Genomic DNA, 14,252 nt, shown 5'->3' on the forward strand with positions numbered 1-14,252 from the left:
TTATCGTATACTTCGGGAAGCTTATGGTGAACATGCTCCATCTCAAGATACTTGTGAGCGCTGGTTTAAACGCTTTAAAAGTGATGATTTCAATGTGAAAGACAAAGAACGTCCAGGTCAACCGAAAAAGTTTGAAGACCAACAATTACACGCATTATTGGATTAAGATGCGTGTCAAACTCAAACACAACTTGCAGAAAGATTAAATGCTCGGCAAACAATTACCATTCGTTTACAAGCAATGGGAAAGATTTTAAAGAAAGGAAAATGGGTGCCACATCAACTGAACGAAAGACAAATGGAAAACCAAAAAGTCATCAGTAAAATGTTGCTTCAACGGCACGAAAGAGTCTTTTTTGCATCAAATTGTGACTGTCGATGAAAAGTGGATTTATTTTGAGAATCCCAAATGCACAAAATCATGGATTGATCCAGGCCAACCATCAACGTCGACTGCAAGGCCAAATCGCTTCGGAAAGAAGACAATGCTCTGCGTTTGGTGGGATCAGGAAGGTGTGGTGTATTATGAGCTCCTAAAACCAGGTGAACCATTAATACTGATCGCTACTGACAACAAATAATCAATTTGAACCACGCTTTGATTGTAAAATGACCAGAATGGACCAGAAGACATGGTAAAGTAATTTTGCTTCATGATAACGCACCATCACACACTTCAAAACCAGTAAAAGACATGTTAAAAGATCTTGCCTGGGAAGTATTAACCCACCCGCTATATTCACCAGACCTTGCTCCTTCAGATTACCACTTGTTCCGATCGATGGCACACGCATTTTCTAAGCAGCACTTCAAAACATACGAAGAAGTGGAAAATTTGGTATCTGAATGGTTTGACTCAAAACAAGAAAAGTTCTATTGGGACGGTATCCACAAATTCCCTGAAAGATGGGGGAAATGTGTAGCTAGCAATGGACATTACTTTGAATAAAGCACTTTTGATGTTCCCTTGAAATTATCGTGTTTTCTTTGATTACAAAATCTGCATTATTAACTGGTACACTTGGTAAAAGATTTCCAAACTTTCCCAAGTGTTTTCACATATATTATTCCTGCCAGGGTTCACAAGTCTGAGGTAGATTCAGGTGGCAGAATGCTCCCAACTTTAGAAGAAAATGATTTAGAGAATTTATCTGACTTGCTCCAATCACCTCAGCAATAGATCTAAGATTTAGATCCAGTTTTCTGCACCCCCCATCCAATACTTTCCCACAACTGCCTCGTGGGACAGAGGCTGTTCAGACTCCATTAGATACAGAGAACAGATGGATAGCTGTCAGAGGGGAGGGGGTTGAGGGATTAAGTGGAAAGGGGAAGGGATGAAGCAAAAACAAACAAGCACCAAAAAACAACTCACAGACACAGACAATAAATAGTACGTGATTTTATCACAGGGAAAGGGGAGGTAGAGGGAGGTAGCAGAAGATCTAGGGGGGATAAATGGTGATGGAAGGAGACTTGACTTGGGGTGGTGAACATACTACAATATACAGATGATGTATTATAGAATTGCATACCTGAAACCTGTAAATTTTATTAACTGATGTCACCCCAATAAATTAAATTTAAAAAATTTAAAAGGTACTTATTGGTTATGTTTTGTGGTTTGGAGAAGTTTTAGAATAACAGATAGCTGCATTAAGGAGAAATGAGCATTATTTACTCCTTGAGTTTCCCACAATGGCCTGCACAGTCTGTGCTCCCTTCAATTTAGAATTTCCATCTACCTTAAAGATACATAAAAACAAAAGTTATCAATCTCGAGTGTTTGCTTTGAAACAATAAAAAAGCAACTAAAAAAAAAATTAAAAACCTCTTCTCAAAAGTAGCAAAAAGTTACCAAAAGAAAAAGAAATTATGTAGAATCTACACAGGTTTACATTACCGGGTGGCCTGTGAGACTGAGTCTGCCATTGTTCACCCATGATGCCTGAGCCACTTACACACCAGAGTCTCTTTATATTCTCCTCCTATGGATTTCATAATTTCTACTTTTATTTACCAAACTACATAGGTTAAATAATTTGCAACCGCAGCTTTGTAGTAGTATAAGATTTAGAATATTATCAAACTTCCTTGAGAAAAGCAAAGGCATTTAGGATTTTAGCCCTATATACCACAGCCCTATCAAGGGTAAAGATAAATGGTTTTTCAAAATTAAGGACACTGAGTTTCGGACATCCACAGTCTCTTTCCGGATTCCAGGAGCACTGAGGTCCCCCAGGCTCAGAACCACTGGTCTCTGCAAAGTAGGCAGCCATGTTCAATGGACAGTAACAAAAAGTAAGTCCTTACCACAAAAGCTGCTATAAAGATACTGCCTAAGATGATGAAAGCAAAAGAGAGTCTGGAGCCAGCAGCCTTATGAGGCAGATGATGCTAAGGATCAGCCTAGACCAGTGATGGCGAACCTTTTGAGCTCGGGGTGTCAGCATTTTGAAAAACCCTACTTAACTCTGGTGCTGTGTCACATATAGAAATTTTTTGATATTTGCAACCATAGTAAAACAAAGACTTATATTTTTGATATTTATTTTATATACTTAAATGCCATTTAACAAAGAAAAATCAACCAAAATAATGAATTCGCGTGTCACCTCTGACACGCGTGTCATAGGTTCGTCATCACTGGCCTAGACACAGATCAAAAGCATCATAACCCCAGGGTCCCCAGAAATGGTCTAGAGCCGTGGTCGGCAAACCGCGGATCGCGAGCCACATGCGGCTCTGTGGCCCCTTTAGTGTGGCTCTTCCACAAAATACCACATGCGGGCGCGCACGTACAGTGCAATTGAAACTTCGTGGCCCATGTGCAGAAGTCGGCATTTTGTGGAAGAGCCGGTATTTTGTAGAAGAGCCACACTCAAGGGGCCAAAGAGCCGCATGTGGCTTGCAAGCCATGGTTTGCCGAGCCGCAGTTTGCCGACCACTGGTAGAGAAACCATTTCCATCTGCATCATGTAAAGGAGGGGCAACTGGATACAACAGCATTGTGCTCATAACATTTTTCAGGAAGATGCCTATTTCACAAATTAAACACCTACTGGCTGTCATCGATTATGCGACGCCTTCTCTCCCTTCACAGCTCTTTGAAAAGCTGAGTCAATGCTGCCGAACAAATCACAGAAAGAGAAAAGTAAACCACCCTTTTTTCCTGGCCGCACGTGCCTACATTTTCATTTCAATAACTTCCCTTCAATGTTCTATACTCATCAACCCTACTAATAATATAATCATATGACCAGACCCAACTTCATCAGTATAAATTCAAAAACTAGAATTCAGGATTGAAAGAAAAAAAAAACTACTTCAAAATACTTAGGCAGCTAAGTTCATAATCTTGCAGGTTGGTATCAGATAGTAACTCAACACCTGCTGCTACTTAGCTGACCACTAACATTAAGCCCTCTCAGGTGTCTACTGTCCTTGCGAACATGAAAACAGCTTCTAAGGCCATTGTTTCAGGGGACAGAGCCTGTTGTGCAATTAAGAAACTTCACCTACGTTCTTAACTGGGTGAATATAATTTTTTAATAACACTCTCCTGTTTCAATAGCACCTGCCAGATATACACCTTTACTTAAAATCTCATATTAGCACTCAGCTACATCTGATGCGACAGAAAGAAAGCCCATACCCCACCCTGACCCGGCTGATGTAGCAGTCTGCATTTACTGCACAGATCTTGTGCCTGTGACCGTGTTATGCGTTTACCAGCATTATTTTGTTTAATTCTTATAATCACCCCATGAAGTTGGCACTATTATCATCTTCCCAGTTTACTTTATATAAGGCATCTGAGGCACAGAGAGTATAGGCAGCAGACCAGGGTCCTCTTCCACCCATCAACTATGCATTTCTCAACATGAACATAGACATGCATATAATCTATGGTATTCTGAATGATGCCACGGAAACCATGTTGTCCATAAGGATGGGTGAATTCATAGGATAAGGAGATCTTGCCCATAGTTGAAAGTTCACTTTAGAGGTAGGAAGCCTCCCCTCCCCCAACAAACCTTCCCTATTTAGGTAAATTAGTGAAAACAGAATATTCTTTAGTTAGGATGCAAAATCTTCATGAATTTCTGGAGCTTTTAAATGATAGAAGAAAGGGGAAGGGGAATTGGGGAAGACATCTTCTGGGCTTCTTTGTTTCAAAAGTAGGGATGAGATACTCAGCCGTGGCCTCATAAAATAATGGAACAGGAGGACTGAGGAAGAAGGAAGAACCCCTGTCAGAGCATCCTGCAGTCCTGTGAAGGAGAAGGTGTGTGTTTAAGATGCAGGAAGCCAGGGGCAGGGATCCTAGGATGGTCCTGCTGGGGTGGGAAGCCAAAGGCTAGGACCCTGCCTTAAGCAGAGATGTCACAGAGAGTGACAACAAAGAGCAACGATGGCAAATGGAAGACATTTCCCAAAAAGTGGAATTGGATGTCCTGGGAAAGCTATTGCTGGGGATTCCAGCTAGAACAGGCTAGCGGGCATCCTCCCCTCTGCATGCTGCACTCCTTCTAGTAGGTCTACTTCCAAAGTATCAGTCGCCTCCCTCTTCTACCTAAACCCAGCCCGGCTCTGAGCCGATCAGGCCCTTTCCACTCCGGTCCACTGACTTAAGGCCCTATTTACTAGAGCCCACGTGTGAGGTTCCCAGGGATACTCCCGATGGCTAAAGACAGCTATGTCACCGTTCCTGTCCACAACATTGTTTTCTGTCTTCCTGCTTCCTCTGGGGCTCCGGTGTCCTGACAGACATGGAGGCGAAAAGAGCTCACTCAGCAAATACCACATCGACTGATCAGAAGGAAGGTCCCGAAGAGAACAGTGGGACCCAAACTCAAGTCTCAGGGACGCTACTACAGAGAGCACAGTACCAAGTACCAATCGAGAAAAGTACAGTGTATAGCGACTGCTGTAAACTGGGGTTTATTTAAATCACTAGAAACAGCAGTTTCTTGTTATCTCACTATAAGTACTCATTACCAAATATTAGTGATAACTCATTTCCTCAAATTTTACTTGGGAGCTATTCCAGTTTTACTCAAAAAAACATTGTATAATTCCCCCTTCCTGCCTCAAAACAATGAAATGTTAACAGTAAATGGTTTATAGTAAAGTTTAATAATCTCCTCTTATTATCTCCTTCTGAGAAATATACCCTTAAAGTTATGCAAAACACATTTTAGAGCAGGAACTCCTTCCAAACTAGGAATGATCTTTCTCCCCAAGGGGACACTTGTCAAAAACTGGGAACATTTTTGGTTGGCACAAGTGGGGGAGGGGTGCTACTGACATCTGGTGGGGGAAGGTGAGGGAGGCCTCCTGTACAACACAATGTGTAGGTCAGAACCCACAAAAAAAAAAAGAAAGAAATGATAGATGCTTCATAATATAAAACAGCCTACTAATCTTTTATAGATCTATCCTTTTTAATAGACACGAATAAAGAAAGCACACACTGGATCTTAAAACTACAGAATTACTTATACCATAGGGAGAGGAGAAACAGTTCCAAGTAGACATTTAGTGTCAATTACGCCGGATGCTATGCTCAGAGTGTTTAGTTCAAGAAACTGTAATGGCAAATAAACTCTGTAGGTCAGCATAAGGGGCAGGAAAAATCAGATGTGAATCCAACAAAAACCACTCCTAACTAAAATAGGACACTATTTTATCTTCTGGCACTCCACCAATTGACAAGTTCATGGTGAAATAGCTTACTGATAAGCATCAACTCCAATCTTTTTTAAAACAGTTTTTTAAAATTCTCTGCAAAACAAGTCCCTTGATGCAAATTGTAATCCAGCTAAGCCCAGGCCTCCATCTCAGTTATCCCCTCAAACTATGTAAAGAATCCCCATCACTAAACATTCTCTTTTATTGTCTGGGGGGATGAAGGAAGTTAAATGTTAAGATTTATGACTCAGACTCCCCCACAGTGATAAAACACCTCCAACGGTAGCAAAGAAAAGCCCCTAAGAATTTATTGCAAAAATGATAATTTAATACAAAGAATCTTAACAAAAGGATGTTTTCCTTTACATTAAGAAAAGTTGTTTTACAATGTCCCAAGTTGCTTTAGGATCAAGTCCAACTGGCAGCGTTTTTACTGCTCTGTCCCTCTTCCTTCCTTCTTCAAAGCCAGCCACACACCCAAACGCAGTCCCAGGAGTCCAGCTCTGTACCTTGTTGCAAAGTCCTCATCAGGCGCGTTCACAATCACCGGGTGAGTGTGGGTGCGGTCCACACACTCTGACCTCAGAGTCCCCTCTGGAGGAAACCCCACAGCTCACGGGCGGGGGCATCCAACCTGCTCCTTTTAGGAATCCCCTCGGGGAATACCAGAAGTGGACGACCCCGTTCCATATGAAGATCCCGTTTATGCAAACTCAGGGGAAAAGGGGGATCTTTCAACATCCTCCCGCGTAGCTGCGCCCTCTGCCAGGGAAGCCGATCCAGCCGCGACTTTGTTTCCCAGTAAGTGCTGGGTGGTGCCGCGGTCCTACACGCCCGCGCATGGGCTCCCAAGGCAACGCCTGCCCCGCCACGGCTCCCCCCCGCCACAGCGCGGGCCCAGGCGCCTCCGGTCGCACCCAAGTGGGCGCTCCCAGGAGTACACACACCGGCACGCAAACTCAGAGGGCGCAGAAGCGGCGGCTGACCCTGTGTGTGCAGAGACAGGTGTGCACACAGAGACGTGCAGGCGCGGAGACCTCTCCCAAGTGTGCAGAACTGGGTGGGCAGGCTCAGGAGCACACGCACAGCCTCGTACCGCAACCCGGCCGCGCTGAGAACCACAGGTCCCAGCAGGGAACCTCCAAACCCCGGTCCGCGGCGCGTTTCACCAACTCACCTCCTCCAAAAATTTGGTCACATCATACACCTTGTGGTGCAGGATCAGCCAGGTGCTCTTGCTGTGGTTGTGCTTCTGGATCTCCTCCAGGGTGTAGTACTTGACGGCCTGGTCCGACGGCTCGGCCATTTCGGAACACCGCGAGCTTCAGGGCCAGCAGACAGCAGCCACGCCGGGCGGAGCAAAGCGCTTCTCGGAGCCAGTGCCGGGACATTCCCCCCGGGTCCCGGAGGGCGCCGGGGGCGGGCAAGCGGCACCTCCCCGAGGGCGGCTTGCTGACGGCCTCCGATGATTGGCCAGAATCCGTGTCTCTCAACGGGCCACCCTCGACTGACACCCTCCACCCAGCGCAACCCGCCCAAAGCGGGTGTTGATTGGCTGAAGTTGCCCTATTGCGCGAAGGGTGGGGTGATGCGGAGCTTTCCTTGCGCCTGCGCAGAAGGAGGAGAGGGAAGCTGGGGGCCCGGGGGGGGGGGGGGGGGGGGGGAGGTGACTCGAGTGACAGGGAGGTACACGTGCGTGGGAAGGGCGGACCCGGCGGGGTGGTCCACAGGGGCCAGCGACCGCACGTCAAAATCGCCGCTATTTCCCAATCACGTTAGATCAGCCAGACCGGCGCGTTAATTTCTAACAGTCTCTCCCCGGCGAGCCTCGGGTAACCTGTTAGCGTTCCGTGAGATAAACGAGCCTCAGCCTCGTGGACGTTAAAACACACCGCGCGGTCACTTAGTCTGGGTGGGACAAGGCTACTGCCCAGAACAAACTCACTCTAATTTCGCTGGACCAACCCCTTCCCTCACCCCGCCCTCAAATTGCCCAGTTCTCACAGGAAAAACAAACCCAGGGGAACTGTTCATAAAAAGCTAGGACATTCTGGCCCTGCCAGGTGGCTCAATGGTTGAGCCTCGACCTGTGGGATCACGGTTCCATTCCTGGTCAGGGCACATGCCCGGGGTTGGGCTCTATCCCCAGTAGGGGGCGTGCAGGAGGCAGCCAATCAATGTTTCTCCTTTACTCTCTCTGAAATCGATTAAATATATATATATTAATATTAAAACGTTCTGATTATTTTTGTATCCTCTAAGACAAGTACTTGTCCGTTGTTGACCACTGGCTAGGTGAGTTCTGGTATTGGCTCTTTGTCTTGTCTCAATAGTATATGGCTCAGGTGAGTCCTAAATGATGGATAGCACCTTGAATAAAGTTGGAAGAATACCTTCCAGCAGCCTTATGGGAGGTACATATGAAGATTTACAAATGATTGAGAAAAAAAATAGCGGAAAAATGCCATCATATTAAAAAGTCATCTGATATTTACTAAGGCCCTTTTCAGAAATGGTAGTTAATTCCAAAAGAACTTACACAACAGGGTGCACGTGTAGGTCATCTTCCCTGGGGCTGAGCACAGTTCTTCCATTTTTAGGTCCTGGATGAATGTCAGTCCCCACTTTCCCCCGCCCCTATGTCCGCTATAGGAATGCAGGCCATCAAGAAGAAAACATTTTTAGAAAGAACAAAGTAGGTGAGATCTCAATACCAGATATCAAACTGTATTACAAAGCTACTGTTCTTAAAACAGCTTGGTACTGGCACAAGAACAGACCTATAGATCCATGGAATAGAATAGAGAGCCCAGAAATCGACCCAAACCACTATGCCCAATTAATATTCGACAAAGGAGGCAAGAGCATACAATGGAGTCAAGACAGTCTCTTCAATAAATGGTGTTGGGAAAATTGGACAGATACATGCAAAAAGATGAAACTAGACCACCAACTCACACCATACACAAAAATAAACTCAAAATGGATAAAAGACTTAAACGTAAGACAGGAAACCATAAAAATACTAGAGGAATCCACAGGCAGCGAAATCGAAAACATATGCCGAAGGAATTTCTTCTCTGATAATGCTCCTAGGGCAATGGAAACTAAAGAGAAAATAAACAAATGGGACTACATCAAAATAAAAAGCTTTTGCACAGCAAAGGAAACCATCAACAAAACAACAAGAAGACCCACTACATGGGAGAACATATTTGCCAATGATACCACCGATAAGGGTTTAATTTCCAACATTTACAGGGATCTCATGAAACTTAACAAAAGGAAGTAAACAATCCAATAAAAAAATGGGCAACGGACCTAGATAGACACTTTTCGAAAGAGGACATACAGAAGGCCGAAAGACATATGAAAACCTGCTCAAAGTAACTAATTATACGAGAGATGCAAATCAAAACGACAATGCGTTATCATCTCACACCTGTCAGAATGGCTATCATCAACAAATCAACAAACAACAAGTGTTGGAGAGGATGTGGAGAAAAAGGAACCCTTCTGCACTGCTGGTGGGAATGCAGACTGGTGCAGCCACTGTGGAGAACAGTATGGAGCTACCTCAAAAAACTAAAAATGGAACTCCCATTTGACCCTGTGATACCACTTCTAGGAATATATCCCAAGAAACCAGAAACGCCAATCAGAAAGGATATATGCACCCCTATGTTCATAGCAGCACAATTCACCATAGCTAAGATTTGGAAACAGCCTAAGTGCCCATCAGCAGATGAGTGGATTAGAAAACTGTGGTACATATACACAATGGAATACTATGCTGTGGTAAAAAAAAAAAAAAAGGAACTCTTGCCTTTTGCAACAGCATGGATGGAACTGGAGAGCATTATGCTAAGTGAAATAAGCCAGTCAGAGAAAGATAAATACCACATGATCTCATTTGTGGATTATAGAGAATAACATAGATTGATGAAAAGGGACAGACCCAAAGACTAAGAAACAGCGATCAGGCTATCAATCCCCAGAAGGAAAGTAGGGGAGGGCAGGGGTAAGGGGAAGAGATCAACCGAAGGACTTGTATACATGTATATAAGCCAAACCAATGGACATGGACAATCGGGGGATGGGAGCATGAGTGTGCGGGGCGGGGGGGCTAGGGGGGGGTTGGGGGTTAATGGGGGGGGGGGATGAGGACACATTTGTAATACCTTAACTAATAATAATAAAAAAAGAAGAAAACATTTTTCCAAGCATCTCAAGCGTTTTTTAAACTTTTTATATAATAGAATACGTTGCTTTTCAAATACTGAACCCACCCTGCATCTCAGAAATAAACCCCACTTGTCTATGTTATATAATAATTTTATTTATTAACTAGAGGCCTGGTGCACAAAATTTGTGCACTCAAGGGGGTGGGGGGGTGTCCCTCAACCCGGTCTGTGCCCTCTTGCAGTCCAGGAGTCCTCTGGGGATGTCCAACTGACAGCTTGGCCTAAGCCAGCAGTTGGACATCCTTAGCGCTGCCACAGAGATGGGAGAGGCTCTCACCACCACCGCTGCACTCTCCAGCCATGAGCCTGGCTTCTGGCTGAGCAGCGCTCCCCCTGTGGGAGTGCACAGACCACCAGGGGGCAGCTCCTGCATTGAGCTTCTGCTACCCTGGTAATCAGTGCACATCATATCGATCGGTCGTTCCACTGTTTGGTCGATTTGCATATTGGCCTTTTATTATACAGGATGAATTCTATGTTGAGTTTTTGCATCTATATTTATGAGATAGTGTGTAGATTTCTGTGTATGCATTACATTTGTCTGGTTTGGATATAAGAGTAATACTGCTTCATAGACTGAATTGAGAAGTATTCCCTTTTCTATTTTTCTGGAAGAGATTATGTACAATTGTTGTTATTCTTTAAAATTTTGGTAAAATTATCCAGTGAAACCATATGGGCCAGCAGATTTATTTTTTAGGAGGTCTTAAACTATGAGTTTAATGTCCATTAACAGTTATGGAGCTATTCAAATGTTCTGTTTCATTCTGGGTGAGTTGTGGTAGTTTGTGCTTTTTGAGGAACTAGTCCACTTCATCTAAATTGATAAATCTATGTGTATATAGTTGTTCATGGTAGTCCCTTACTATCCTTCAATGTCTGCAGGGTCTGTGGTGATATCCTGATATTAGTAATTTGTGACTTATCCCATTTTTTGTTGTCAACCTTGCTAGAGATTTGTCAGTTTTACTGATCTTTCCAAAGAGCCAGCTTTTCTGCTCTTTGATTTTTTTCTATTGTTTTTCTTTTTTTTCAATGTCATTGATTTCTGTCTTTATTATATCTTTCTGCTTGCCTTGGGTTTATTTATTTGCTTTTTTCTAGTTTCTTGAGGTGGAAGTTTATTGATTTGAGACTTTGTCTTTTTCATAATGTTTCCATTTAATGTTAAAATTTCCTATATGTTTAAAAAATAGTAAACAAAAATTATACTATTTCCCTAACAGTTGTCAGGACTACTAAATCTCCCCAAGACAAAGCAATGCATCTCTTGAGTGGATGGCTATCTCTAAATTCAATGTCAAGGCTGTTTCAGATTTCAATCCCATTTTCAAATAACTCTAGAAGTGATGAAAAAGAAAAGGTTGGTGCCAGCGACCTGGATCCTATCAGGCGTGACTTATCAGATGCATAACTATGAGCCAGATGGTTAACTGTTCTAAATCACTTCTTATAACATGCATAGCACAGGGGCTAGCACAGAAAGAAATCAACAGATTTAACTAGTGTTGTTGTTATTATTATTATTCAACAAAATTTCCTTATTCTAAAATGCAGGTATGAGGAAACATCCTATCTGGCAGGTGTTTCAAGGTGAAGTAAACTTAGGCAAATTTAGAAACAAACAAACCTGGTAAAGGAACACAAATACTTATAAACTCCTGACTTCCCCTCCAGCAAATGAATTTGTATAAACATTTAGAAAACCAGTTCTACTCCTAAAATTCCTCAGGTAAAAATATACTGTAGAAAGCACTCAGCCTTCTCTTTCATTATAAGACAAAAATAAGCAAATATTATTAGATTTTAAAATTTATTTTCCAATTCCTTCTGCAACTTGTGCACAAGACTTACATGAGCATCCCTTTCCTGCCCATTTTGGTAAATAGTTATATTTGCTATTGGATAGTTACAACCATAGAAAGCTGGTTCTCTCAATAAATGGGTACTTCTACAAAGATGGACTCTAATTCAAATGTCTACATGGATAATTTGCATTATATCCATGTATTTTAAAACTCATGATACCATCTATCCTCCCCAAAATATCTATAGGGTGTCCCAAAAATGTATGCACACACTTTGAATTATAAAGGCAATGTTTATTAATATACATTTCATTTTTTAAATTGAGCTATCAGCTGTTAAAGTGTGTATACATTTATGGGGACACCCTATATATCTCTAGTATATATAGCTTGATTGATTTCTAAACAATTCCCCTTCTATTAGCAATAATTTCCAAAATTTTCTCAATTATTAAAATTTTATTCATTTTAAAATTAATCATGTATGAGTTGAAGTTGCTTTTACTCACAAATATTTATTTATTTATTTATTTATTTTTATTTTTATTTTTTCCAGACATTGCTTGTTTTATTCCACTGGTCAAAGAAAATAGATCGTACAAGCATCATCAAAAAGATAGTGCTGGCTCGGAATTCCAAATTATCTTGATGGTAGATGACCGTGATGGGTGTATCTATTTTCCCCCTTATGGAGTTCATGCACAATTTTGAAAAATGCTACCAGCAACAGTCTTAAAGAGCATATAGAAGTCCTCACCTATGGTTATGCCTAAGGCTCTTCAAAGAGAGGGCTATTTAATGTTTTCAATAACGGCAATTTCCTCCCCTGCACAGTGTGGCGTCAATCCATTCAAATAGATACTTTCAGTTTTCAATAAGGGAGGCAAGACATCCCTCTCGGTGGCTAGGTGGTTCACGGACAGGGTCCTCCTACAAGGGGTCATCTCCTGGTTGTGGTTCCCAGCCAGTTCTGCAGAGAGCTTCTGCTTAATGGAAGTGGCGCGCTGGAACTTGTCATATATCTCCACACTCAGCCGCCTCCTGGTTTCCTTGAACTCAGCCGTGACATTGGCTGTCCACTCGGCAGCATGGGCTCGGAACTCTCCCACCTCTTCCTTTGTCTTTTTCGAAATCACTCGGAGCCAGTCTGCAATCATGCTCAGGACAGCAGCAAAGTAAGCAAGTCCTACGAGGATCCAAAACCACACGACAGGCTTATAGAAGTCTAGGTATTCAATATCAGATCCACCTCTCTCTGGGCTTCTATTTGGACCCTGAGGATGTGGCTCTCCAGGGCGTAGGCCGCTTCTTCCCCAAATTGGCAGAGAAGAAACTCCAGGGCTCTGAGCGCAAACCCAGCGCGGTGGCTGCACTCCCCCCCAGGACGCGCTGAGGCCTCCCCAGATGAGTGGGCAGAACTCGGGGCGCCAGGGAGGCCGCCCCGGCCTTGGGGAGGAACCTGACCAGGCCCTGGTGGACCTGCAGGCCCTCCTCACAAATATTTATAACACACCAGAATGTCAGTTGAGAATCTGATCAATCAGAGGCAGAAATGAGGAGCAAAGAGCAATGGATATTATCTGATCACAAAGCTGATACAAATGTCTTAAATTCATTGCTGAAGTAAGGCGATTTCCCACAGTTAATATCAGACAGTAAGTCAATTATGTGTAGGACATCTTATTGTAAATACTTTCTTAAGCACATGTTCCTGCTATATCCATCTTTAAGTAGGAGCAGGTAATTAGGGAGAGTAAATGTTTGATTGTAGGGCATTGTTGCAATACTAAATTTATTTTTTTAAAACTCTTTTCTCCAGCAAAAGTAAATAGAACAAGAGTGAAATGGTGTAGATAAGAAAAATTCCAGATATCCTCTTTAACTTTGTAAAGGGTTCAAGGTTCTAGACAGTCTATGAAATACAGTTGATGGTGTCACCCATCCATCAGCAAGTTCTATAGGTTTTTCCTCCTAAACACCTCTCTAATCAGTGCTCTCCTGTTTATCCCCACTACCACTGCTCCGGACCTGCTTTCACGATTACCTGCCTACCTGCTTACAATAACTTCCAACAGGTTCTTCGTGAGGCAGAGGTTAATGGCCACCTGAACAAGAAACTATCTTCAGACCAAAAACCGAAGCAGGCAATGCCATAAAATACAACAAGATTCAACCCTTATTGAAGATAACATTGGCAAATATGTTCTCCCATGCAGTGGGCTTTCTTGTTGTTTTGTTGATGGTTCCTTTTGTTGTGCAGAAGCTTTTTATTTTGAAGTAGTCCCATTAGTTTATTTTCTCCTTAGTCTCTCTTGCCCTAGGATCTGTGTCTGTAAAGATATTGCTACACTTCCCATTAAAATACCAATGGCATATTTCACAGACCTAGAACGTACTCTCCAAAAATTCATCTGGAATAAAAAACGACCCCGAATAGCTACAGCGATCCTGAGAAAGAACAAAGTAGGTGGGATCTCAATACCAGATATCAAGCTGTATTACAAAG

At 42.9% G+C, this 14,252-nt stretch overlaps 1 protein-coding gene across 2 annotated transcripts in view; it reads right to left on the reverse strand.

Moving 5' to 3' along the window:
* Window positions 1-7,209, reverse strand: part of CYB5A (cytochrome b5 type A) — a 28,494-nt gene extending 21,285 nt beyond the window's left edge. The window contains exon 1 of one of the 2 annotated variants that reach the window (XR_013996369.1): window positions 6,872-7,209. Coding sequence is in view for 1 of the 2 variants with exons in the window: in XM_081097860.1 (XP_080953986.1) it covers window positions 6,872-7,000 (129 nt within the window). In the remaining variant the exon portion in view is untranslated. The remainder of the gene's footprint in view (window positions 1-6,871) is intronic. The other variant, XM_081097860.1, reaches the window with a different exon arrangement.
* Window positions 7,210-14,252: the final 7,043 nt, after the last annotated feature.

Source organism: Myotis nattereri (assembly GCF_964212035.1).
Source record: "Myotis nattereri genome assembly, chromosome: 8".
In the NCBI taxonomy this organism is placed as follows: domain Eukaryota; kingdom Metazoa; phylum Chordata; class Mammalia; order Chiroptera; family Vespertilionidae; genus Myotis; species Myotis nattereri.